Below are 26,002 nucleotides of genomic sequence, written 5' to 3' on the forward strand. Positions count from 1 at the left end.
AGCTGTCTTGCTTGTCTTGTGATTCCTTCTGGCCTTCCTTCTGTTCTCTTCTGTGCATTTCAAAAATGTGTTTCAGTGACCCTCTTTTTCTTTTTTAGCAACCTTATGCCTTTACCCAGCTTGCTCTCCTCAGGCTGCCTCCTCTTGTTGAGGAAAAAAGAAAAACAGAATTTTTGTAAAAATATGTGTAGTAAAGTACCTTCTTAGCAGAGAGGACAGTATTGCTGGGTCAAAGTATAGATATAGTGTAGTGAATTTTCTATTATTCCAAATTGTTTCCCAACTAAACCAATTTCACAGCTATACCAACAATACCTTAACTGGCCTGTTCCACCAGTCTGAATGTTAGGTGAAACCTCAAAGTTATTTGCAAGGACTACAAGAGTACCAGGAAGAAGTTAAGCAAGGAGCAGGAAGAAAACCACTGAATTCAGTTCAAATCCTGCCTCTGTTACTTATTACTTACCTGTGTGATTCTTGGTCAAGCCACATACTCATCAGGCTTCGATTTCCTTATCTGCAAAGGGAGGACATTGAACTAAATGACGTTTCTAGCTCCTAAGACCTATGGCCTTATCAAGAACCTCTCCCCAATAGGTAAATAATCACAAAATATGAATAGGCAGTTTTCAGTCATATGAAAAAACACTCCAAGTCACTAACAATGAGAGAAATTTTAATTATCAGTGATTTGAAGCATTCTTTCCTAGGGTTATTGCTGCCTTACTCTTTTCTCTCTGAGGCTCTGCTCACAATTGTTGTGAAGTTACTCTATTTTAATTTGTCTCATTTGTGTTTCTGGGTTCATGATACTTCTTTCAAGTGAAGTAAGCAAGCATTCATTAAGCACCTACTATGATGGCATTTGGTGCCTTCCTCTATTTACTTATATCTCCATTGTCAAGTCTCGATTTGGACTTTGTGCCAGAGCTAATCTCTGCATCCTATTGTATTCTTGGATGGATTTCTTGAGCCCTGTTTGGTCTTTACTAAAATTTCTTGAGTTCCTGCTACTGACATTTTTTCTGGTATGTCTGTACACAGTGTAAGTTTCAGGTTTCCCCCCATGCTACATAACTCTACTCTCTATCCTCACCCTTAACCATTTGTAGTCAGGAATGTTGTGGTTTTCACAGCTCTCTGCAGTATCTCAACTCCAAGTGTTTCTAATTTCTTGTACTCCTAAAGCATACCAGTCAGAGAGATTTGGGACTTCTATCCTATTCACTCTAGCTCCTGATCACTTTCCTGTCAGGAAGTCTCTTCTAGAACTTGGGCTTCTAGCTGTCTTTTTGTAAATTTTCAGCTGAGTAAAGGCACTTGTTACAGTTTCTCTTAATTTCTTGATAATTATTTGGCCTAATGCTCTTTTTAGATCTTTGCTGGAGTATATGTGTCAGAGTTGTGCTCCTGTGTGATCATTCACATAGCTGTCTAAACTGATAGTGCCAATAAGAGGTATTCTTTAAGAGTCAGTGAGGGCGTAGCAAAATTTTAAGTACCAAAAATATGAAGGAAATTAAATACGCTCAAATTTATATGTCCAGTAGTCCAGGAACTCAGAATGGGGGGAAAAATTAGAAGAAAGACTTAGCCAGAAATGAGCAGATTTCTTTAAATAAAAGCTCCTTATGTATGGTCAAAAGAAAAGAGAATCTCTGGTACAATTAGTTTATAATCTAGGAGAAGACTTGATTCTTCTCTTTAAGTCTGTAATATTTAAAACTGGAAAGGACTTGAGAAATTTTCTAGCCCACTTCTTATTTTTACAGATGAAGAAAATGATGCTCTTATTTCTCTTTTAAATGGTAAATGTTGTATACAAGTCTCCGTACTATTAAAGATCATCATGACAATGTGTTGATAACATATGTCGATAAGTATGTTGATAACATATAACAATATATGTAATGGTAAATTACTTCACATTATCTTTGAAATGGTTTTGAGTGGTATTAAAGCCATAATAATTATAATAAATGAATAGGTTCCACTAATCTGTTTCCATATTATATAGCTGTGTGCTTTCTACAAAAGGTACTTTTGTTCTAATTGTTTTCTTACCATTTTTCCACATTTAAATTGACTTTCTTGAAAACATATCTGCCAAGACTTATAAAGATAATGAGCACATTAAACACCTGATATAATTTCAATCTGAAAGATATTCTTTGGAATAGAAATGAGTCATACTTTAAGGCCTCCCCTCTTGCCCTACCCAGAATAGAGTTTTTGAGTATTTATCTAAGAAAATTCTCCTGGTTAGAATTTAAAGAGAACATTTACCTTTTATGAACAGTTTTCAACATCCCCAATGCTGCTTTTACTCCCAAGAAAGTAGAAGATCAAATTCTAGTCTTCTTATGATACTTATATGCTTTTAATTATTTTCCCCTGCTTTCTATGCAGTATTAACTGTAAATAAAAGAAACCAATGACATCAATATTAACGAATACTGCACTGTTGGAATTCTGAGGAAATGCTTGATGTAAGAAGGAAATTTTTTCTAACATCACTCTGAAAAGGTTCACTTTGGATATGATCAAATTCACTAATAGCTATCCATTCAGCTCACATTACAGAAGACAAAAATACTAATAAACAACTACAAAAATTAAATATGAATAAAACACATAGGTAATATCCCTTTACCTATGATATTTCAACATTTATCTTAATCTATTATCTATGTAACCTATTGCCATTTTCCCTTTTATGGGAATAATTTTTGTTATTTTGTATCTTTGTATAATGAAAATTCATTCAGTTTATTTACAAAATTAGTTTTAATACTTGCATGCATAGGTTAAGTTAAATTCTCTTCATCTGTATAGTGTCTGCCATAATGTGTTCCTGAAACCATAATGACCCTTTGAGATCACTTATTCCTTTTTAAAATGTTTCCTAACTATTTTCTAGAATTTGGCTAAAAAGAAAAGCCAAGATTACTGGCCTAAAGTTTGCAGGCTTCATCATTTCCGCCGCGCCCCTCCCCCCCTTTTTAAACAAGGATATTTGCCCTTCTCTAGCCCTACAATATTTCTTACCTTCCTCATGATCTTTCAAAGATCAAATGAGTAGGTCCTCAGTAACAACTGCCAATTCCTTCAGTTATTTCAGATTCATTCATCTGGGCCAGATGACCTGAACTCATCAATGGTAGCTGAGTACTCTCTTACTATCTCCTTATTTACCCCATGTATCAACTCCCTATTGACCATGTTTATTCTGTTCTTTCCAGTCCAGAGGGCCATTCTCTTTGTCAAAGAAAATAGAAGCAAAATAAGAAAATAGCTACACTGTCTGCTATCATCTGTTACTGCCCTATTCACCCTAGACAAAGGCACATCCCTGTGATCCTCTTCTTTTTCCAATATAGCTAAGGAAATAATTTTTCTTGTCTTTAGTTTTCATTTTCAATCTTAATTCATTATGAGCCTTAGTACTAATGGTGTTCTTATAAGATCATGTTTGATCTTTGTATTTAATGCTTACATACAGCCTAGCCTGTCTTTATTTCCATCTTTTAAAATTAATCTGTTTGTGAGTTCCCTGTGTATTTACATTAGTCTCTTCAGAAAATTCTCCTTTTTAAAAAAAAATCATCATCAGAATTGTTTCTGTTTCTTTAAGAATTTCATTTTCGAAAGCTTCCCATTCCTCATGGCCCAACTTTCCTTCTGGAATTTTAATCCATATGGGCTTCTACCTAACCTTCCTCTAAATCCTCTGAAATCTGTTCTTTTCAAATCTAGAGTGCCCATCAGACTATTCCTAGAGAAGAAGAGGAAAGTTACAACACACTAAATTTGGAATGGTCAGATTCACCCATGATTATCACCATTTCCAATTAAGCAACATTTCCCTGTTAGTGAGAATCCAGTTCAGAATAAAATTTCCTCTTGTTAGTTTTTCCACTTTTTAACATATAAAATTATCATTGAAATGAGTCAAAATATGAGCAGCTATGTTTTAGAGAGAAAATAGTTATCAAAATCCAGAGAATCGAAGACTTCCATTCACAATTCTGTAAAAGAATTCCCCCAAATCTTCATCCATTTCCTCTTCCTGTCGAAGTGGACAGTTACTGTCGATGGTAATATTGCTTCTTTCTGCCTCTGTTGACCCAAATGCTCTATAAAAATACTTCTCTATCTATTTCCTGGGTTTCCTCATATGACTATATATTATGAAAATAGTACTCTCTTCCTACTCTGTGTCTAGAATTGAAGAGGTAGAAGAATGCAGGATGGATTTTATTTGGGAAACTGATGTGTTTTCAGTGACCTGAAACATTGACCTAACACAAAACCCATCTTTTTAATACCAAAGCCCTTGTAGTAATACTACATATCAATACATGATGGAAAAACAGTCCTTGAGAAATAAAAATTAGGGTTCATCCAAAGGATAATGAAAACACAAATAGCGAGTATAAACATTACAAATGATGAATTGGTCTTTATCAACAAGATTTGCAAGCAGTAAAGAAGGTAGTTACATAGCAAGAGTGAATAATAACATGATAGCCCATGTTGTATTCACATAATAGTGAGATATCAAGGAGAAGGTTCTCACCACCTTGGGTAGATCTGCCCAAAGTCAAAGTAATAACAATAATAATAATAATAATAATAATAATAATAATAACAACAACAATAATAGTACAGTGGAAAGAGCACTGGCCTTGGTGTTAGAAGTCCTGCATTCAATTTGTGGCTCAGATGCTTAATACTATGTGACTGACCTCCCAGAGCTTCATTTTCCTTATCTGTAAAATAAGGGGGTTGGCCTAGATGATCTCTAAAGTCGCTTCCAATTCTAGGTCTATGATCCTGTGATGAGAATTTACAAGAAGACAGACAATAAGAGAGTAGCACAAATGGATGAGGTATGTTGAATTGAAATCTCTGTACCTCTGAAGAGATGAGATAAGGATTTATTGAAGTACATTAGAGAATCAATTATCATTTGGCCCTGGAGGGGAGAATCCTGCCATACCCTAAAATTTTTTTATAATAATAGTAGGTAAAAGAGCTTTGGAGTTTTCAAAGCCCTTTACATATATGTTAGCTCATCCTATCCTTTCAACAAGTCTGGGAAGTAGGTGCTATTATCAGCCCCGTTTTACAGATGAGAAAACAGGCTGAGCAATGCGTGACTTCCAGAATTTGAACCAAGATATTCTGGACTCCAATTCCAGAATTCTATCCATAATACCACCTAGCTGCCTCTAAGCAGTTCAGGCTCCTACATTTAGATTTTAATCTTCACTAGTGTCCTTCCCCAAAAGAAAAAAATAGCTTTCCTTCACACAGATTTTACCTCAGTCATTTTGGGGAAAGGGAGGGGACACATTTTTCCACTGATATCAGTTATTTAAATTTTATCCATAAGAAAAGACTAAAGGGCATAAAACCCTCACAATCCAATTCAGAAAGGTAGAAATATTAAATGCATCCTTTTCAGATTGTGATGCAATAAAAATTATATGTGATAAAGGGCCATGGAAAGATAGACTAAAAATAATTGGAAACTAAATAATCTAATCCTAAAGAATAAATGAGTCAAACAACAAATCATAGAAACAATCCATAACTTCATTCAAGAGAATGATAATAATGACAAAGCTTATGGGATGCAGCAAAAGCAGTTCTTAGGGGGAGTTTTATATCTCTAAATGCTTACATGAATAAAATAGAAAAAGAGGAGATCAATGAATTGGGCATGCAACTAAAAAAAATTAGAAAAAGAACAAATTAAAAATCCTCATACCAAATTAGAAATACTGATAACCAAAGAAGAGATTAATAAAATTGAAATTAAGAAAACTATTGAACTAATAAATAAAACTTTAAGAGCTGGTTTTATGGGGAAAAAAAACAACAAACCAATAAAATAGATAAACCTTTGGTCAGTTTAATTTTAAAAAAAAGAAGAAAACCAAATTACCAGTATCAAAAATGAAAAGGGTGAATCTACCACCAATGAAGAGGAAATTAAAATGATAATTAGGAACTATTTTGCCCAACTGTATGCCAATAAATTTGACAATCTTAGTGAAATGGATGAATATTTACAAAAATATAAATTGTACAGATTAACAGAAGAAGAAGTAAAATACTTAAATAACCCCATCTCAGAAAAATAAATTGAACAAGCCATTGATTAACTCCCTAGGAAAAAATCTCCTGGGCCAGATGGATTTACAAGTGAATTCTATCAGACATTTAAAGAACAATTAATTACAGTATTTGGAATTATTTGGAAAAATAGGCGAAGGAATCTTACCAAATACTTTTTATGATACAAATATGGTGCTGTTACCTAAACCGGAAAGAGTCAAAACCGAGAAAGAAAATTATAGACCAATTTCCCTAATGAATATAAATGCAAGCATTTTAAATAAATATTAGCAAATAGATTACACCAACTTATCACAAGAATAATACACCATGACCAGGTGGGATTTATACCAGGAATGCAGGGCTGGTTCAATATTGGGAAAACTACCAGCATAATTGATCATGTTAACAACAAAACTAACAGAAGCCATAAGAAAAGGCTATGCCTGTAATAATTATGTTAAAATCTAGTTCTGCATATACAACTATGCAGGAAAAAATATGTATTTTGGTCTTCTTTTGAATGATATTCAGTTTTTTCCCAATTACATATAAAAACAATTTTTAATGTTCATTTTTTAAAAATTGATTCCTGTATCAAGTTGCTTGCCTTCTCAATGAGGGTGGGTGGAAGAAAGAAAATTTGGAACCCAAAGTTTTAAAGAAACAAATGTTAAAAAATTGTTTTCACATGCAACTGGGAAATAAGATATATAGGTAATGGGGTATAGAAACCTATCTTTCCCTACAGGAAAATAGAAGGGGAAAGGGATAAGAGAAGTGGGGGGAGTTAGGAGGGAGGTTAGATTAGGGGATGGAGTATTGAGAATGCATGCCGTCTTGGGGTGGGGGGAGTGATGAGATGGGGAGAAAATTTGGAACTCAATCTTGTGGAAGTGAATGTTGTAAACTATAAATAAATTAATAGAGAAAAAAAATTGATTCCAATACACTTCCTCTCCATTTTCCCCTCCCTAAGATGCTAAGCAGTTTGATGTTATACATGTGCAATCATGTAAAACATATTTCTGTGTTAGTCACATTGTAAAAGAAAACACAGTACATTGGTCTTTTTAAGTGATTGTTCATTCAACCATGTCTGATTCTTTGTGACCCCATGGACCATAGCATACCAGGCCAGTCTATCCCCTACTATCTCCCAAAGTCTGTCCAAGCTCATGTTTATTGCTTCTATGACACTATTTGTCCATCTCATCCTCTACTATCCTCTTCTCTTTTTGCCTTCAGTCTTTCCCAACATCAGCATCTTTTTCAATGAGTTCTGGCCTCTTGTTTTGTGGGCCAAAGTATTTAAGCTTCAGCTTAAGCATTTGTCCTTCCAATGATTTGCCATCCAAGGGACTCTCAAAAGTCTTCTTCAGCACCACAATTTGAAAGGTGATTCTGTGGTGCTCAACTTCCCCTATAGTCCAACTCTCACAGGCATACGTTGCTGTTGGAAAAACCTATAGCTTTGACTATACGGACCCTTTTAAAGTAGTTTTACATAAGCTTCGTAGCAAAGTACACTTGGATTAAAAAGAGAAAGGGTAAAGAAATTATTGACTTGAAATAAAGTTCAAAACATGTCATTGCAAAAAAATTGGTATACAGTATAAGACAAATAAGGTTAAAGTTCTAAGTAAAATAAACACTGTACTAAAATAAATGGTTACACACTTCTCTAAAAATATTCTCCATTCTACCTCACCACCAGCACTAACAGCTAAAAATAATCATCTTTCTGTAATGGAATATTTCTTACTGTTTTGGGGAAAGTGAATCTCAGGTACCCATCCAAAAACATTAGTCTTTAAATCCTTAATATACTACTTTATTCATCTGTTTTTTTTAAAAATTGTCATATGTGGTTTTTATTGATATAGGCAATCAGATTACCAATGATTAAAAGTTTGGGTTTTTTAAAAACCTCTTATTTTTCTTCAACAAGAACTCAAAAAAATGGCTTTATCAGCACTGAAAAATTTTACACTGTCTTGACTGATAAAACTATTTGTTTCAATTGTGGTAGTGTAATGAACACTAAATATAGAATATTGCCAAACATGTGCATGTTTGTACTTTAAAAAATTTTTATTTCTGGGTATTTTTAAACCTTTGAGCAGCAGGTATCAAGATAAAATTTGGCAAAAATAATTTAGGGTGAGCAAGTTTTATATTCATTCCTGCCATTAAGGACAGAAGCAACATCTGTAACATACAGAGCCACAGAATTTCAAATTTGGAAGAAACCTCATCTATGGCTCTAGGTTAGCCATGAGGTCTAACCCATACTCAACAAGTAATTGGTTATCTAATCTTCACCTTAAAACTTCTGGTAAAGAAGAACTCACTACTTTCTAAAGCAGCCTATTTCTCTTTTAGATAGCACTAATTGTTATATTATCTACATTTGCCTCTTTGCAACATCCTCCTTCATAGATCTATCCTTTAGGAACAAACTAAAGATATCTTCAAAAATATGAAGACAGCTATCAAGACATGATCCACCCTGTGACCTCCTTCTGCCTCCACTCCCAGTGTTTTTTTTTCCTCTAAGCTAAACAATCTCTTTTTTTCAGCTACTTCTCCTATGACCCTTAACTGTCCTCTGGATGCTTTCTAGGGCATCAGCGTCCTTCTTATTTAGTGGCACTCAGACATGAATATGGTACTGCAGCTGTGGTGTTTCCACATGGATACTGTATATACTTATATGTGTACATGTTGTCTTCATTGCTAGAATGTAAGCATCTTGAAATTGCTTCGTTATGTGTATCTCTTTTCCTAGCATCTAGCACAAAGCCCAGCACATGATTAGTACTTAATAAAAGTTTATTGATGGACTGACTTGACTAAAGTACAGTGGGACTCTCACCTCTTTATTCCTTGAGGCTAACTTTCACTGACACTCTTTTTCTTTAGTAATTCCAAAATTTGTTGAAGTGTAACCTCTACGGGCTAGAAACTTTGCAGTCTTCAGACTTTAGAGAGGGCTGTGGACTGATCTTTCCAGCTAACTCTATTTTTGTCAGAAGTTGCTAAGTGCTGCGGATACAATCTAAAGGGAGAAATTGGTGCAAAAAAAAAAAATGAGAACTACCCAGTTTCTAGTGTATTCAGCTAAGTAATGCCACAAGTCTATGAAACACTTGCCACCACCTTTCTTGTTGGCACTTTTAAAATATAATCTGCCAAGCTGGGTAGTGGCGTCTTCGGCCCTTCCCTGAGAGAGAAATTCGAGAGGGAAAGAGAGCCCTGAAGAGAGAAAGGATGACATGACACCGGAGGCAGGTGGCATTCGGTGGGTCCATGGCGGGGGGGGGGGGGGGCTTCTCCTTTCTCCCTGCCGATTGGTTGCTCTTTTGCGGCAGCTAGGTGGTGCAGTGGATAGAGGACCAGCCCTGGATTCAGGATATATATGTATATGTGTTTGTATGTATATGTGTGTATATATATATGTATATAAAATCTGCCATGTTAGATTTTGTCTCATGCTGTTATTTAAGCATATAGATATTTACACATAATTTGACAGTCATTTTCAAATCTACTTGTAGTGTTATCCTTTTTTTTTTTATGTGAAGCACGAAAGATAAAATATTAGGATTTGAACTGTGGCCCAACAGAGTGGAAAGACTCCAAAGACTACAATTATCTAGTACAAATACTACATATTTCAGAACTTTCTGTAACATGAATTTATGTTCATAACAGAACTACTTATAAATTCTAGGCATTTGGGGCAAATGCTTAATTATGCTTTTGAAATAGTTTAACCCTTTACTCGAAGAACTTTTCATCAACTATTGTGCTTCCAAAACTCTTATCATATCTAGAATTCTCACCGTAAGGCCCCAGTACCCTGATGAGTAATTACCTCAATCATCCACTACCTGGACCTGAATGATTTCTCACCATTCTTGTACATTTACCTTATCACCTTACCCTCTTTACAGTTTTCCAGTTCTGGAACAACAATCAGATTAACTCTAATTGCTCTAGAAAAGGTATGTCAATCTACTTCCCTACAGTTCTACTCTCTATGACTTTCCAAATCAAAATATCCCTGCCTAACCACCACTCCCTCCTGTTTCCCCTCCTACCTAACTGACCACTCCTTTGCAGTCTTCTTTGCTGAATCCTCATCCATAGGCGTCCCAGAGGGTTCTGTCCTGGGCCCTTTTCTCTTCTCCCTCTATAGTACTTCACTTGGTGACCTCATCAGTTCTTATGGAGTTGATTATCATCTCTATGCCGATGATTCTCAAATCTACCTATCCTGCCCTAACTTCCTTGCCGTCCTCCAATCTCAAATCTCCAGCTGCCTTTCAGACACCTCAGATTGGATGTCCAGTAGACATCTTAACCTGAATATGTCCAAGACCAAACTCATTATCTTTTCCCCTAAACTATCCTGACCTGCTACCTTCACTATTACTGTAGAGGGTAACAGCATTCTCCCGGTCCCTCAGGCTCACAATCTAAGAGTCATCCTGAAATCCTTACTCTCTTTCTCACACCTTTATCCTCCCCATCTAATCTGTTGCCAGGCCTGTTTCTTTCACTTTTGAATATTTCTTGAATATGTTCCCTTTTCTCCTCTGACAGTGCCACTGCTTTTTTGTGGGCCCTCATTACTTCATGCTTGGACTATTGCAATAGCTTGCTAATGGGTCTGCCTTCAGTCTTTACCCACTCTAATTCATCTTCCATTCAGTCACTAAAGTGATTTTTCTAAACACAGGTTTGATCCTCCCCACCCCCCACTCTTACACACACACACACACACACACACACACACACACACACACACACACACACACGCGCGCGCACATTCCTTAATAAGCTGCAGTGGTTCTCTGTTGCCTCCAGGATCAAATACAAAATGCTCTGTTTAGCATTCAAAGCCCTTCATAACCTAGCCCTCTCCTGCTTTTCCAGTCTTCTTATACCTTACTACCCAGCATGCATTCTTCAATCCAGAGACTGGTCTTCTGACTGTCCCCTATGCCTGGAACACTCCTGCCTCCTGTCTTCCCTGGCTTCTTTTAAGTTCGACCTCAAATCCCACTTTCTACATGAAGTGACTTTCCCAACCCCTCTTAATTCTAGTGACCTCCCTTTTTTGTTTACTTCCTATTTATTAAATATTTATTTATTTATTTGTTTGTTTATTTATTTATTTATTTATTTATTTATTTATATATATATATAGCTTATATATTCATGTTTATTTGTTGTCTCCCCCATCACATTGTAGGCTTCTTGTAGTCAGTCTGTCTTTTGCCTCTTTTTGTATCCGCAGTGTTTAGCATAATGCCTGGCATATAAGTAGGCACTTAATGTTTAATGACCGACTGATCATACATCATAATAGTCATAGCAACACTTTTTGTGTCACAGAAGTACTCTAAAACAAAATGGCTGCCCATAGATCGGGAAGTGACTAAACAAATTGAGGTATATAAATGTAATGAAATATTCTTGTATCATTAAAAATTACAGATCTGAGGACTTAAGATAAACTTGGGAAGACTTGTTCAGTTGATGCAAAGTGAAGTAAGCAGAACCAAGATAGTAGTATATATGATAATCCCAGTAAAGAAAGAGAAACCATTCCTAAATTGTCATGATTTAGATCAGTGTAATGACTAATCTTGTTTCCAGAGAACTGATGATGAAACATCCCTTCTTCCTTTTGTTAAAGAGATATAGATAATGGGTTCTGCAGAATGAGGCATTGTAATACTCACTGTGCCAATATATTTTGCCTAAATTTACTTTGTTACAAAAGAGGTTTCTATGGGACGGCATAGATCCTGCGGGGAGGCATGTTACTGAGTTTCATATTTTTCCAAAAGAATATGAAATAAGAAAGATCATCAGTAATTATAAAATCAGTGAACCACTTAGCTTTTTCAATACTTCTTGATCCTCATACTGCAGATAGTTAATTAATCACCCTTCCTTTTTGGATCCTTTGTCATTCCAATATCCCTTTATTTTTATTGTTCCCACTTGAGTTTCTTCAACTATAAGACAGTTGAACTAGTTGGCCTCTGAGTTTACCTTCTATCTCTAACTGTTGCTACTCTTTCTTCTTTGTTAATTCATCATTTTCTACAATGCATAAAGTAGGTATTCCCTTGACTCTTCCTTCCCTTTATTCATATCTGGGCTTCAACTCTAACTTCTACAACGAGGCAGCATGGACTTAAAGTAAGTAGAGAGCTGGGCTTGGAGTTGAAGACCCAGGCTCATATCTTACACTTAATAGCAGTATGATCATGAACAAATCAGTCTCTGTGAGCCCCAGTTTGCTCTTCTATAAAAATGAGAATAATACCAGTAGTACCTACAGCACCAAGTTGTTTTGAAGCTTAAGGTGATGCATATAAAGCATTTTGCAAATTTTAAAGTGCTATATAAGTGTCTTTTGTTGTTATTACTGATACTAGAAAGATAACTTCCAAATCTTTCTCTGTCTCCCAGCTGCCTATAGGACAGCTATATCCAGATTCATTAGCGTCTTGAATTTAGAATTTAGAATGTTCAAAACTAAGCATATTTCTCCCCTTAAACCTGCACTATTTCTGTTAGTGGCACCACCATTTACCCAATCTCCCATGTTTGAAATGTTGTCTTTTAGTCTTTCTTTTCCACTACCTTTACCTGATATTCAAAGCTCTGCATAACCAGATGTCCGCATGGCAAGCCTTGTCATTTTATTCTATTCCACGTATCTTATATTCTAACCAAACTGGACAACTCTCTGTTTCCTGAATATATACCTTGCGCTTTTCCACATCTGTGCCTTTGGTCACACTGTTCCTTGTTCCTAGAATGTTCTCTTTCCCCCAGTTCAGTCTGTTAAATTTCTCTTCATCCTTTAAGTTCCAAATCGGATACTACTTTTTACATTAATCTTTCCCTGATCCTGTCTTATGATAGTCTTCCAACCTATACTCCCCACCTAGTTTTACAAAGCACTTTGTTTTGGACCTGTATAATAACACATTTAGACCTCTTTTGTCTGTAATTATTTTTTGTATATTTTACATCTCCCTCAATTAGACTGTCATCTTGAGGGAAAGAGAGATGGGATACAACTTTGTTTTATTTAAAATTTGTATTGACTTTGGTAATCAGCACAGAGAACTTAATAATTGAATCGATAGCCCATCTTAAGCTTCTCTCCTAAAGGAGAAACTCTTATCTTCTTAACACATGGAGTAAGTAAGGAAAAGCAGCACAAGATTTCAAAGATGCCCTAGTTTCATCATAATCTTCAAAACAAAAGCTTACGTTGTGATATTGCTTTACGGTGATGCTATAAACAAGTAGAAAAATAGCCCTAAGTTGATGAGATAAAATTTAAGTTAAATTTCAAAAACTTACATCTAAATTTAAAGAGGCAGCCAGGTGGCACAGTGGATAAAATGCTGGGCCTAGAGTCAGGAGACTCCCCTTCCTGAGTTCAAATCTGGCCTCAAACGTTTATTAGCTGTGTGACCATGGGTAGGTCACTTAACTGTTTGCCTCATTTTCCTCATCTGTAAAATGAGATGGAAAAGGAAATGGCAAATCACTCTAGTGTCTTTACCAAGAAAACCCAAAACGGGGTCACAGAGAGTCAGCCAACACTGAAAAACAACTAAACAAGTGAAAATTTTAAATAAGCATTTGTGGATTGCTAAGCTGCTGCCAGTGGTCTTTAAAAGATTGTAGTGAATAGGAAAGATGCTACAGGTGTAGAGAAGGTCAGACATCCTGATTTTCATAAAAGAAAATTGTATCTGCAGGCCAGTGAGTTTGACTTCTTTTCCTCGAAAAATTCTAGAACATATTATTAAAAAGGAATGCTTTGTGAACATTTTAAAGGGAAGTGGTGATTACAAAGAGCCAGTTTGTCTTCATCAAGTATAGGTCATGCCAGACTAACTTTTACATTGTTGACATGGTAACATGACAGGGAGATTAGGAAAATGCTATAGATATAGAATACTCTGATTTCAGCAGACCATTTAATAGTCTTTAATGCTGTCTTTGTGAACAAAACAGAGATGTGAGTTAAATTATAGCACAATTAGGTACATTTGTGAGTGGTTGAAGGACCAGTCTGAACCCAAAGAATAATAGCTAGCAGGTCAATGTCAGCTTGGATAGAGGTCTGCAGTGAAGTCTTGTAGGAATCTATCCATTTCCTCCTGCTTTTCAACAGTTTTATTAGTAATTTGAATGGAAACATAAAAGTCATGCCTGTCAGATTTACAGATGACACAAAGTGCTGGAAGCAAGAGCTAGCACAGTAGGTGACAGCCTGAATCCAAAAAGATCTTAAAAGTTGAATTGATGTGCCAGATCTAATAAGATGAAATTTAATAGAGGATAACTTTCTCTGTGTTCTGTATTTGGGCTCAAATAATCGGGGTGGATAGTAGTAGGTTTCACTCAGTGAAGGTTTCAAGTCCAGTTGACTTGTGTTGTGAGCAGTTTTATAATAACTGAGAAAACAAAGTCTGAGGCACACAATTTATTAGCAAGGCATGCAGTTACAGAACAAATCGGGTCCAGGGCCCCCTCAGTAGGCACCAGGACCTTGAAGAGAGATTTAGAAGGGTTTTATGTAAAGTTACTGTTTTTAGTAGTTACTATTTTAAGATTTTGGGACTTTCCAGAGTTCAGGGGTTCTGATTGGTTGCATCCGTCTGCATCCTGTAAAACAGCTAGTGGTACAGTAATAAAAATTGCTTTCCTGAAATCATGTGATTTATAGGAAAACTAAACTTGAATCAGGAAAACAAGACAGCCCCAGCAGTTGCACAAAATATGATACAAGGTAGAGTAGGTTTATGTCTCTTACTTGGAACATAGGATTCATGGAAGAGAGTGGGAGGAGATAAGCTGGGAAAAAAGTAGAATGACACCAAATTGTGGATGGGCTTAAAATATTTGGCAACAGAACTTTACTTAGGAGACCACAGAGAGCTTCTGATGTTTTTGAACAGAATGTTTGATACTACTAAGACCTTCTTGACATGGGAAGAACTGTTATAGCTAAACTTGTGATAGCTATGTCCAGTTCTCTGCATCAAGACAGTTAGTCTAACAGAAATATGAAGGATGGATTGGAGTGGAGATAAGACCTTTTAGAAGGCTACTGCAGTCTTTTGTGTATCTGTTCCTTTCTTTCCCTACTGCAGTTGTATCGGTAGGTCTAGAGAGCAGGGGACTGGTATTAAATATGTTGCAGCAATCACATTTACGATATGTGTTAACTAGCTGGATTTGAGAAGTACTGATGTAAGAGTCTAAGATAACCCCAACATTTTGACCTTGCAACACTAGATAAATGGTGCTACCACTGACAAAGTGAAGTCAGAATGTGGGAAGAGGTTTAGGGGAAAAGACAGTAAGTTCACTTTTAGATAATGAGTTTAAGGTGTAGGTAGAATGGCGCTAACATCCTATGAGCTATTGGAGATGTGGGCCTGGAACACAAAGATGTTGGTTTTGGAGATGAGTGTGAAAGTAATCTGGCTTAAGAGGTAGTCATTGAAACTGGGAGTAAATGAGATTGCTTGGGAAAAGGGCAACAAGAAGAAAGGTAGCAAGTAAAAGAAAAGGAGTGGTCACTAGAGATATTAGGACAATATAGAGAAGATGGTGTCATTGAAATCCAGAGGGAAATCATAATCTCTTTGAGGGTAATGGTACTGTCTTATTTCTTTGAACCTGCACTGTGCCCCCTATACCAAAGCACTAGTTCTAATATATAAAATATTTTGTATGTCAAGACACATTCATTCTTCAAACACATACTTTAAAGCTACTCATGGAATCTAGTGCACATGCTGAGGGGGCAAGGTGGGAGAGTATAAAATGTACATACTTTCCTAGTGTCTATTGAAAGGGCTCTGAAATTTTGCCTAAAAATGCTATGAATTTTTGTACTTGTGACATTATTTTAGTACTGGTCTAGGAACGGAGCCAAAGATCCTAAAATAAGCTTGGCTTGCTAGATTAGATTGAAGTCTTTACACAATTTAAATGGAGTCTTTGAGAAGCCAGGCTAGTTATTGATATTTCTTTTAGCTAACAGAGAAGATCTGCTTTGTTACAGACTTGTCTTTTGTTTCTATGTTTATGTCTTTGAAACCAGACATTACAGTGCATTTCAGTTAGGTAGAGGACCTTTTGAAAGTTAAGTTGTGAAAATTGTTTCTTTAACAATAAACTGTGATTCACATGTGCAATTATTTTCTCAAAATCCTACCTGAAACACCAAACAAAATTCTAGTTTATAAGAGAATGGCAAAATAAATACAGCTGTTAGACCCACTAAAATATATTTCTGCACTGGAATTATAAAAGCCTGGAGGTCTTTTGTACTTCATTATAGTGACACATTTATACACTTTTTCCTCTGTTTTTCTGTGAGTATGTATTGTAGTGCTGATTGTTAGGGAAATGTTGATCATGAGTAGAATCAAACGTTTGGAGCACATATGGAGTTTTTTTTTTCTTTATAAAATCATCAAGCTATCACAGGTCTAAAACAGTTCTTCCTATGTCAGAGAGGCACTTTTTTTTCCATTCTAGAAAGTGTAAGTAAAATTAGTGAAACCTATTAATTTTCCTCCCTTCTTTCTTTCCTTCCCTTCCCTAAATATATTCTTTATCCAGCTGCCAAAATAATCTTTCTAATGCATAAATTTTACCATGTCACCTCCGCAATTAAAAATCTTTATTGACTCTTATTTGCTTTCAGAATACAATATAAATTCTTTCATCTGCCATTAAAAGCCTTATATAGTATACTGTAACCTACCTTTCTAGCTTGGTTTCCCACTGTTTTACTTCATGCCTTGTACAATCCTGCTATTGATATCATCCTCTAAAATTCAACTCCATGCATTCATGTAACTTATTCTGGAAGGCAGTCCTCCCTTATCTCTATGTATTGAAATCCTTCCTTTACTTCAAAGCGTAAATCAGGTGCAATCTTCCTTCATGAAGTCTTTCTTATATTTGTCATCCCCAAGTGAAAGTGCTAACTTCCTCGTATTTCTTATAGTACTTTGTCTGTGTCATATTCTACCTAATAGTATTTTGTCCTCAAGCCTTAATCCCTTTATTAACTTGTAAACACTTTAATGGCAAGAAGTTTTTTATTCCCCATCTTGGTATCCTAATACAGTTCCTCACATATACTAATGCTGTATAAATGTTTGTTTACTGAATAGTATAAGAAGTTGCTTAATAAAAAAACACCACGATCGCTTCAGTACTTGTATTGAAGGAAAGAAAAAGGTTGAAAGATACAATTTCTGATTTAACTTTTGTATATTTGCTATCTTCTCTGTTTAATCTGCAGTTTTAACAAGTGAACTTCAAGAAACTTGCCAGTCTAAAGTGTTCAGTGGCCTTTTTTGTTGTTATAAATCAAAACGTGAAAGACCAGTTATTAAATGACTTTGAGATAGAATCTATTTTGTGTTTTTATAGCCCTAGCTTGGATTGGAACTGGTTACCTGTAAATGGTACTTTATCCCTTTATGGTGAATGATCTGTGTCTTACCCTGTAGTTAGCCTTTCAGTCACTTCCCTGAGTCTTCTTCCATAAGATGTAGTATTACATCTTACATTTAAGATAGTGGTTATGGCTAAAATTTGAAAACTTTGAAAAGCCTTTGCTTTATTTTATAGGAGGAGAGGTGATAAAATGTTTGTCTTAAGGACAGATATAATCTGAGCTGAATTAATTTTAAGATTTCTTTCTTATTCTAAAATGTTTGTTTACTTCAAAAATCCACTGTTTCTTATTCACCATTAGGTTATTTAAATATGAGTGGCAGGGTTTTTTTCCCCCATTTTGTGATAATGTGTATGAATACATCTTTTATGTCTTGTTAGTGTTTTTGACAATATATTTTTTGAATTTAAATTTCAATATTTTGTTTTGATTCTGATTTTTTTCAAAGCTAATAGAAACATTCTTTTACTACTTTAGTCCATTTATACAGCTAGGGCATTGTTTTTGTTTTAAGTACTTTATTTACAACTCTAAAGCATTTTAATCTATTGAGGGAACCTCAGAGTTATTTTTTCTAATGTCTTCTTTGTTGATGTACTTGAACGTAATTAAAACTATAATTCTTTCTTTCTTTAGCATCCGACAACAGTCAGCGTTTTCGAGAAACCTGTTTTGCATTTGCATTGACTCCACAACAAGTGCAACAAATCAGTAGTTCCATGTAAGTTGTCTTCCAGTATAACTTACAGTATGATGTTTGAACTTAGTATTGAGTATAAGATGTGATTACAGCATGAGATATATTTTGGATGAGTTCCAAGTACACTTAACCTAACTTGTGCTGTAGAGACTGTAAAAGCAGGCATTTCTCTGATTATGTTTGTTCAGCAAACTTTTACTGAAACAAGTGCTTTTTTAAAAAAATTTTCATTTTTACATGCATATACTATAATATTTCTATTTCTGTACTATATTTTCTAGGGATATTTCTGGAACTAAATGTGACTTCACAGTACAGGTCCAGCTAAGGTACGTCTTAATTATAGTGTGAAATACTTTGATACTTTAAAAGATAATACGTAAAAGTAAAAAATGTATAAATGAAGGTTTTTTGAGGGTATTCATCTGCCTGCTATTAATTATACTGAAAGTGAGGATAAAAGAAGTTATTTGTATCCCAGGTTCCCCCCATTCTTTGTAGTTTTTTTGTGGCTGTGTATAAATGAGGAAAAATCTTCCCATTTATATACCAGCTATGCTAAGTTATGTCCAAGACAGATTTCATCATAACAGGTTCTTTCCTGTTTCCTTAAGCTGAATTTCTCAGTTTGATTCTGTAGAAGTCTGCCATAAATATTAAGAAAACTCTACTGTTTATAGTCTTGAAATATTACAGTGGTCAGCTCTTTTAAAATATAGAAGGCTTATGTATTAAGATAACAAAAATATTGCAGTTAGCTAAAGGAATAAAACTAGTTATCTAAGTGATCTCTTATTGTCAGCAATCAGACCATCATCTGAGTTTGGTTTGCTGTAAAGTGTGTAATCAGCAAACTAAACACAGTACAGTTAAAAGACTCCATGTGAAACAGTTGATATTTTTGGCTAACCCTGATAGTATGTTTTCCAAATTTGATGCTATTACTACCAGTTTTCTAACTTCTTTACCCCATATTATTTTGTTTGTGTTGTGATGTGCAGTTTATCGTCTTGGTGTAAATATTCTTGTCCATATAAACCACCTGGTACCACAGATTTTCAGTCAATCAGTTACTGTTTATTAAGTCAGTACAGTGCTATATTTATAATATTGTGCTGGGCTCTCTAGAGAACCAAAAAGAAAAGAATGAGATCCCTTTGCCCTTAAGGAGCTTATTCCAGTCTAATTAGGGAGACAAAACTGATAAGAGCTTAGGATCTATTGTTAAATGTTGTAGATATTATAAATTTTTGAGATCACTAGAAGTTAAAATAGTTGGGAAAATTCTCATGAAGGAGGTGGAATCTGAACTGCACCTTGGAGGAGATGAGTAGGATTTGGGGAGGCAGAGAAAAATATGGAGGGCATTCCAAACTGGAGAAGTGTCGTAGGCTTGGTGTGTTTTGGAGGCAAGAATAGGTAAGGTGTATGGCTGAGGTGGTGAGCAGGAAATGAAAGGACTGACTGAGGTTTCACCTACCTACCCCCACCCTGATCATATTTAGGGATAATTATCACCTTACTATTTACTTTCCAGCTTAATAATCTCTACTTAGTTGGAAAAGGAACAGGTATATTCTGTTTATATTCTTAGCAGATTATGTTAATGTATTGAACATTCCTAGAACAGTGCCAGATATTAGGTATAAGAAAAATCTTTAATGTTTTTTCTAGGCTTGATCAGTTTATATATAAACAATTCAAGAGTAAAGGTGGGTTTTGTTGTTGTTTTTTGTTTTTAAACAAGGCTTATATGCAGCACTATACCCAGAAAACAGAATTTTATTCTTTTAAGTAGCTAATCATTTGACTTTTAATAAACCCATTAGTCTTTAGAATTGGTTTTTTTTATTTTTGTAAGTCAGTTACCTTATATGTAACTAACATTAATAAAAGATAACCTCAAATACATAAATAATTTTACCAGAAATTAACCCTTTGTTTTCCCAGTTTAACTCCAGCTCTTTTCATCTGTGTATCATTTTCCTCTAAACTATTTATGCATGTAGACATTCTTCCACTTATTTTATTTCCTCATTCTTTCCTGCGTCTTGGTATGGTTTTGATTTTTTGTTTTTGGCCTAATTTAATAAGGTTTGAGTTGTCTCCTTGGGGAAGAGTCATGTAGATTGTCTTGGCAGCCAAATTACTATACTTTCGTCCCTCAAGGGATTTGTTGTCCATATTTTACATTTATTTAAGTGATGGGTTGAATACTATATAATTAGCTGGTTGAACCTAAGTTGAGTAGTTTCTAATTACTTTGTTTTCATAGTGTTAAGAGTTGATCTGATAATGTATGATCTTTGATCATACATTTATTGACCTTTTTGGTTTGTTTTTTTTTATATAAGTTTCATGACTTGCTTTCAGAAGACCTCTCGATGTTGAGGGGAGGGTATTTGTGATGAAAATGGTCAAATAGATTCAATATTAAGTACCACTGGGCAAGGGAAGAAAGAAATCTCCTTTAAAAAAACAACTTGTTAGTTCCATAAAGTGCTGTGAATATTTGGTAATGATGGAATGACAGGCAAGTTTGTGTTATAGTTAGAGAGGTAGTAACTTATGGTAGATTGAAAAGAGTAAACCTCATAATTCGTTTCTTTAATTTACATAACAGAGTAAAACTAGAGTTTATCCATTATGTAGCTATGCTTCCTTTTTTTTCCCCAGAGGATTATGTGCATAGTTGAGAAGTAAAGGGTTTCTGAAATGTTTTGTTTCAATTTAGATATGAATGCAGTACAAGTAAGGTCATTATATAGCTGCTTAATTGTACTGTGTCATGTAGAACAGCTTCCACTGCCAGTTTTTTAAATGACTGAGACTACTTTGAGAATCACTGTAAAAACCATTCTCTCAGGTCCTTTGGTTTTTTGGTTGTTTTTGTTTTCTACCAAGACCTTTATTGACTTAGGGAACTAGAAACTCAGCAATATTATACTTCTACCTTCTAAGACTAAGGCAGAGTTTTGGGAGAAAACAACACTGCTATAATCAGTTCCCAAGAGGCAGCTGAGCACAAGACCCTCACATACAGGATTTCGTTGTTGAAGAAGGGTTATTAGAGCTATAGCTTGTATAAGTACTTTATGCACAGGCCACACACTAATATTTCCCTTAAGAAATTGATAGTATAGGATGATGAGAATCATTGTGAAGATAACCATGTAGGTTCTTAGTAGTATTACTGAAGCTAATGGGGATAGAATTATTTTAAAAGCTTTTTTTTTTCCATCAGTGAGAGATGTTGAAAAACCATAATAAATACTTAATATTTTTAGCCAAATTACTGGGTCATTAACATATTCTGAAAACTTCTAAGTTACCTATTGCACAGAAATGTTAGTAAAGTTATCATTTTGAAAGATGATTAAATCTTTTTCTTATGTTTTTTAGGTTTTGTTTATCAGAAACCAGTTGTCCACAAGAAGATCATTTCCCACCCAATCTTTGTGTAAAAGTTAATGGGAAAACTTGTAGCCTTCCAGTAAGTCCAGAATTCTTAAATGTGTTGTCAGCTTATCTGTCAGAGCATAACCATCGTGGCTTTAATCAATAATATGATCTAATTATAAAAATTTTTGACCAAGTCAGAAATTGAAACCTTTATATAGACTACGTATAGATAACACATTTAACACAAGCTATTATAAGGCAGAGATCGAAGGAAAACATTAAAAAGACAACGGCCAAGGTCAGTGATTTCAAGTTAGATTGAATGAGATGTACCCACAGACTTCTTTTTATGAATGTATAGATACATATTAATGTGTCTGTGAAAGAATTAGATTAAAGGAAAGAGAACTGTTTTATATAGTTGTTAAAAATTATCTCAGTTCTTCTGAAATTCTGGTACATGGTATCTTCTCATTCTTTAACTCTTACTGATTTCTTTGAAATGTAGTCAGTAATACTTTACTGCAGGCTTAACATACCAAGCCTTTAGTCTTTAAAAAAAAAAAAAGCATAAGATCTGCATATGAAGATGTGATAAAAATTGTTTAACAGAGGCTTCACATTCAACCATGCTGTAAATTTTTAAATCTTATTCTCTTGACTTTAATGAAAAAAAAACCACCATATTCAGTAGCAGTCGGTATACAAAGTTTTTATTAAAAGAATAACATTTTGAATACAGATCGAAACATACTATTTGCCATTTTTTTCTTCTGTTTTCTTTTGTTTCCTCTTTTCTTATGGTTCCTCCTATTGGTTCTAATTCTTACTTACAACATCACTAATGGGAAAATATGTTTAATAGGAATGTATATGTATAGCCTGTATCAGATTGTGTGCCGTCTTGGGGAGAGAGGTAGGGAGGGAGGGAGGGGGAGAAAAATTTAAAACTCAAAAGCTTATGAAGTGATTGTTGATAATTCAAAATAAATTAATTTTTAAAAAAAGAATAATGTTTGAAATTATGGGAAAGAATGAATAGAAATTTTTACTTTTTATTCTTAGGGCTATCTTCCACCTACCAAAAATGGTGTGGAACCAAAGCGACCCAGCCGACCAATTAATATCACCTCACTTGTCCGATTGTCCACAACTGTACCAAACACCATTGTTGTTTCCTGGACTGCAGAAATTGGAAGAGTAAGTAACTTTTGGTTTTATCAAATTTGCATATAATAAAAAAGGACTAATTGATATGGCTGAGTTCATTTCTGAGCAATAGGAGCACAAGTTTATGTTGTGCTTTAAAGTTTGCAAAGCACTTTCCTAAATAACCTTAAGAAGTAGTAGGTACCACATGTACAAGTCCTAGTATAAGCATTATTATCTCTGTTTTTAAAAATGAGAAAACTAAGGTTCAAAAGGATAAGTGACTTTCCCAGGCTCACACAGCCAGCAAATGTCAGAACCAAAGTTACTAATCATTTCTTGATTGCTAAATCCTGTAGTCTTTTCTCAGTCATTATCCTTCTTGACTTCTCTGATGCATATGACACTGTTAATCACCTTTTCCTCCTTGATACTTTCTCCTCTGGGATTTCATGAAGCTGTACTCTTTTGGCCATCCTCCTGCTTTTGTTACTGCTCCTCTGCCTCTTTTGCTAGATCATTATCCATATCCTGCCCCTCTAAATGTACGTAGCCCTGAAGACTCTGTCCTGGACCGTCTTCTCTCCAAATTCTCACATATGTCCAAAATAGACCTACTCACCTTTCCCCCAAATCCCACCTCTTTTCTAAAGGTTTAAGTCATCATCCTTTTTTTTTTTAAATGAGGCAGTTGGGGTTAAGTGACTTGCCCAGGATCACACAGCTAGTGAGTGTCATGTGTCTGAGGCTGGATTTGAACTCAGGTCCTCCTGACTCTGGGGCCAGTGCTCTATCTACTGTGCCACCTAGCTGCCCCGAAGTCATCATCCTTGACTCTTGATCCTCCTTTACTCACTGCTGACATCCATTTAGTTCCCAAATCTTATCAATACTTTGCCCACCAGTCTTAACTTTCATCACTACATATATGTCTGCTACCCTAATTCAAACTCTCATTACCTGTTACCCTCTTGCAGTGGGCTCCTAATTAGTCTCACTGCCTCAAGCTTCTCAGGTCCATACACAGCTACCAAAATGATTTTCTGAAGTATAGGTCTGACCCTGTCATTGTCTTGTTCCAGTGGCTCCCTTTTTCCTCCCTGAAGACACTGAAAACTTTTCAGAATCCAAATCCCACCTGCCAGTCTTGTTAGGCTTATTATACATGACTCTTCTGCATATATTTTTACAGGCTAGCCAGACTGGCCTTCTTCCTCTTCTTCCCACAGGATATTCTATTTCCCATAGCTGCCTCATAAAATCCGTCATTTTCTTCAAAGCTTGTCTTAAACCCTGCCTCCTACCTGAGGCTTTTTCCTATTCATCCCAGCTTCTAATGCACCTTGTCCTTGAAATTTCTCTATGTTTATATATGTATACTGTTTTCTTAATAGAATGTAAGCTCCTTGAATACAGGGATTATTTCATTTTTATCTTTTATCCCTAGCACCAAGCCTGACACATAGTAGATGCTTAATAAAAGCTTGCTTAATTACTTGATTAATTAATTAATTGATTAATTACTGCCTTGCCTACTACCTTTGTCAGCAAAAATCAATTAATCACCTGCTGTGTGCTAGGCACTAGAAATATAAATACAAAGAACTGTCTGGGAGGCAGTAAGTACATAAGCATATACAACATCAATCTAAAAGCAAAAGCAAATAGCATATGTAATAGGTATACACTAGAAGCTTTCCCAATAAATACAAAAATAAAACAAGGATGATCATTCTCCCCAAAATTATTTGATATAGTTCTGGAAATGCTAGCAATAGTAAAGAAATTAAAGGCAAAAAAGGTAGGTAAAGAAGAGATAGAGTTATCCTTATTTGCTGATGACATGAAAGTCAGAGAATCAGCTGAGATACTAATTGAGACAATAATTTTAGCAAAGTTGCAAGTTACAGAATAAATTCTTAAAAATCAACAGCATTTTTATAATAATAGTACCCAATAATAAAATCTAAGAAGCAGTAATAAAAAGGGAAATATCCCATATCAAAAACTATGAAATGCCTCGAATATTTGTGGATCTGTTTGCCAAAGCACACGAAATACTTGTATAAATTAAATTTAAAAGTACCACCTAAAGAAATAAAGAACAATTTAAATACCTGGAAAAATATTCAGTACTTGTGGCTAGTTTATGCCATTATAATAAAAATAATAACAAAGTTAATTTATAGTTTTAAAGCTTTACCAGTCAAATTATCAAAGGAATACTTTACAGAACTCAACAAAATAATATAGAAAATTCATTTGGAAAAATAAAAGGTTTAGAATATTAAGAGAAATAATAAAGAGAGAGAGTGACAAAGGGGGAATAGCACTTCTAGTTCTCATACTGAATAAATAAAACACCAGTCATCAAAACCATCTTGTATTGGTTAACAAAGAAGGAGATAGATCAATGGAACAGAGAGAGTCAGAAACAATGGAATTCAGTAACTCAGTATTCAATAAACCAAAAAAGCATACAGTACTTAGAACTATTTCAGTAACACACACACACACACACACACAGAGAAACTGGAAAGCAGTGTGGCAGATATTAGACTTAAACCAACATTTTATGTTGTGTATATCCATCTTGTATATCCATATTGTATATATTCATCTAAATGGATATGTGACTTTAATGCTAAAAATCATACCATAAAAAACAAAATTAGAAAAGAAACAAATCATATCCCTTTCACAACTGTGGGTAAGAGGTAATTTCTTTCTTTTTTAAAAAAAATTTTATTTTCAGTTCCAAATTCCCCCTCTTAACCATTGAGAATGCAAGAAATATGATATCCACTATACATAGGAAGTTATGCCAAATGTATTTGCACATTAATCATGTTTTTTTTAAAAAGCAAGAAAGGTAAATAAATGATATGCTTCAATCTGCCCTCAGAATTCATCAGTTCTCTCTTTGGTGGTGGATAAAATTTTCATCATGAGTCCTTTGGAATTGTTGTGGATCATTGTACTGCTCAGAGTAGCCTAGTCTTTCATGGTTGATCATAGTTACACTATTGCTGTTACTGTGTACAATGTTCTTTTGGTTCTGCTCACTTCACTTTGTATCAGCTCAT

General features: G+C 34.9%; 1 protein-coding gene across 1 annotated transcript in view; it reads left to right on the plus strand.

The window, feature by feature from the left end:
- The window catches only part of PIAS1 (protein inhibitor of activated STAT 1), a 153,831-nt gene that overhangs the window by 70,480 nt on the left and 57,349 nt on the right, over positions 1 to 26,002 (plus strand). The window contains exons 3-6 of the mRNA XM_020982527.1: positions 18,302 to 18,386; positions 18,647 to 18,694; positions 21,768 to 21,858; positions 22,833 to 22,967. Of these exons, the coding sequence (XP_020838186.1) occupies positions 18,302 to 18,386; positions 18,647 to 18,694; positions 21,768 to 21,858; positions 22,833 to 22,967 (359 nt within the window). The remainder of the gene's footprint in view (positions 1 to 18,301; positions 18,387 to 18,646; positions 18,695 to 21,767; positions 21,859 to 22,832; positions 22,968 to 26,002) is intronic.

The sequence above is a fragment of the Phascolarctos cinereus genome, unplaced genomic scaffold, assembly GCF_003287225.1.
Source record: "Phascolarctos cinereus isolate Bilbo 61053 unplaced genomic scaffold, phaCin_HiC Scaffold_3;HRSCAF=262, whole genome shotgun sequence".
In the NCBI taxonomy this organism is placed as follows: domain Eukaryota; kingdom Metazoa; phylum Chordata; class Mammalia; order Diprotodontia; family Phascolarctidae; genus Phascolarctos; species Phascolarctos cinereus.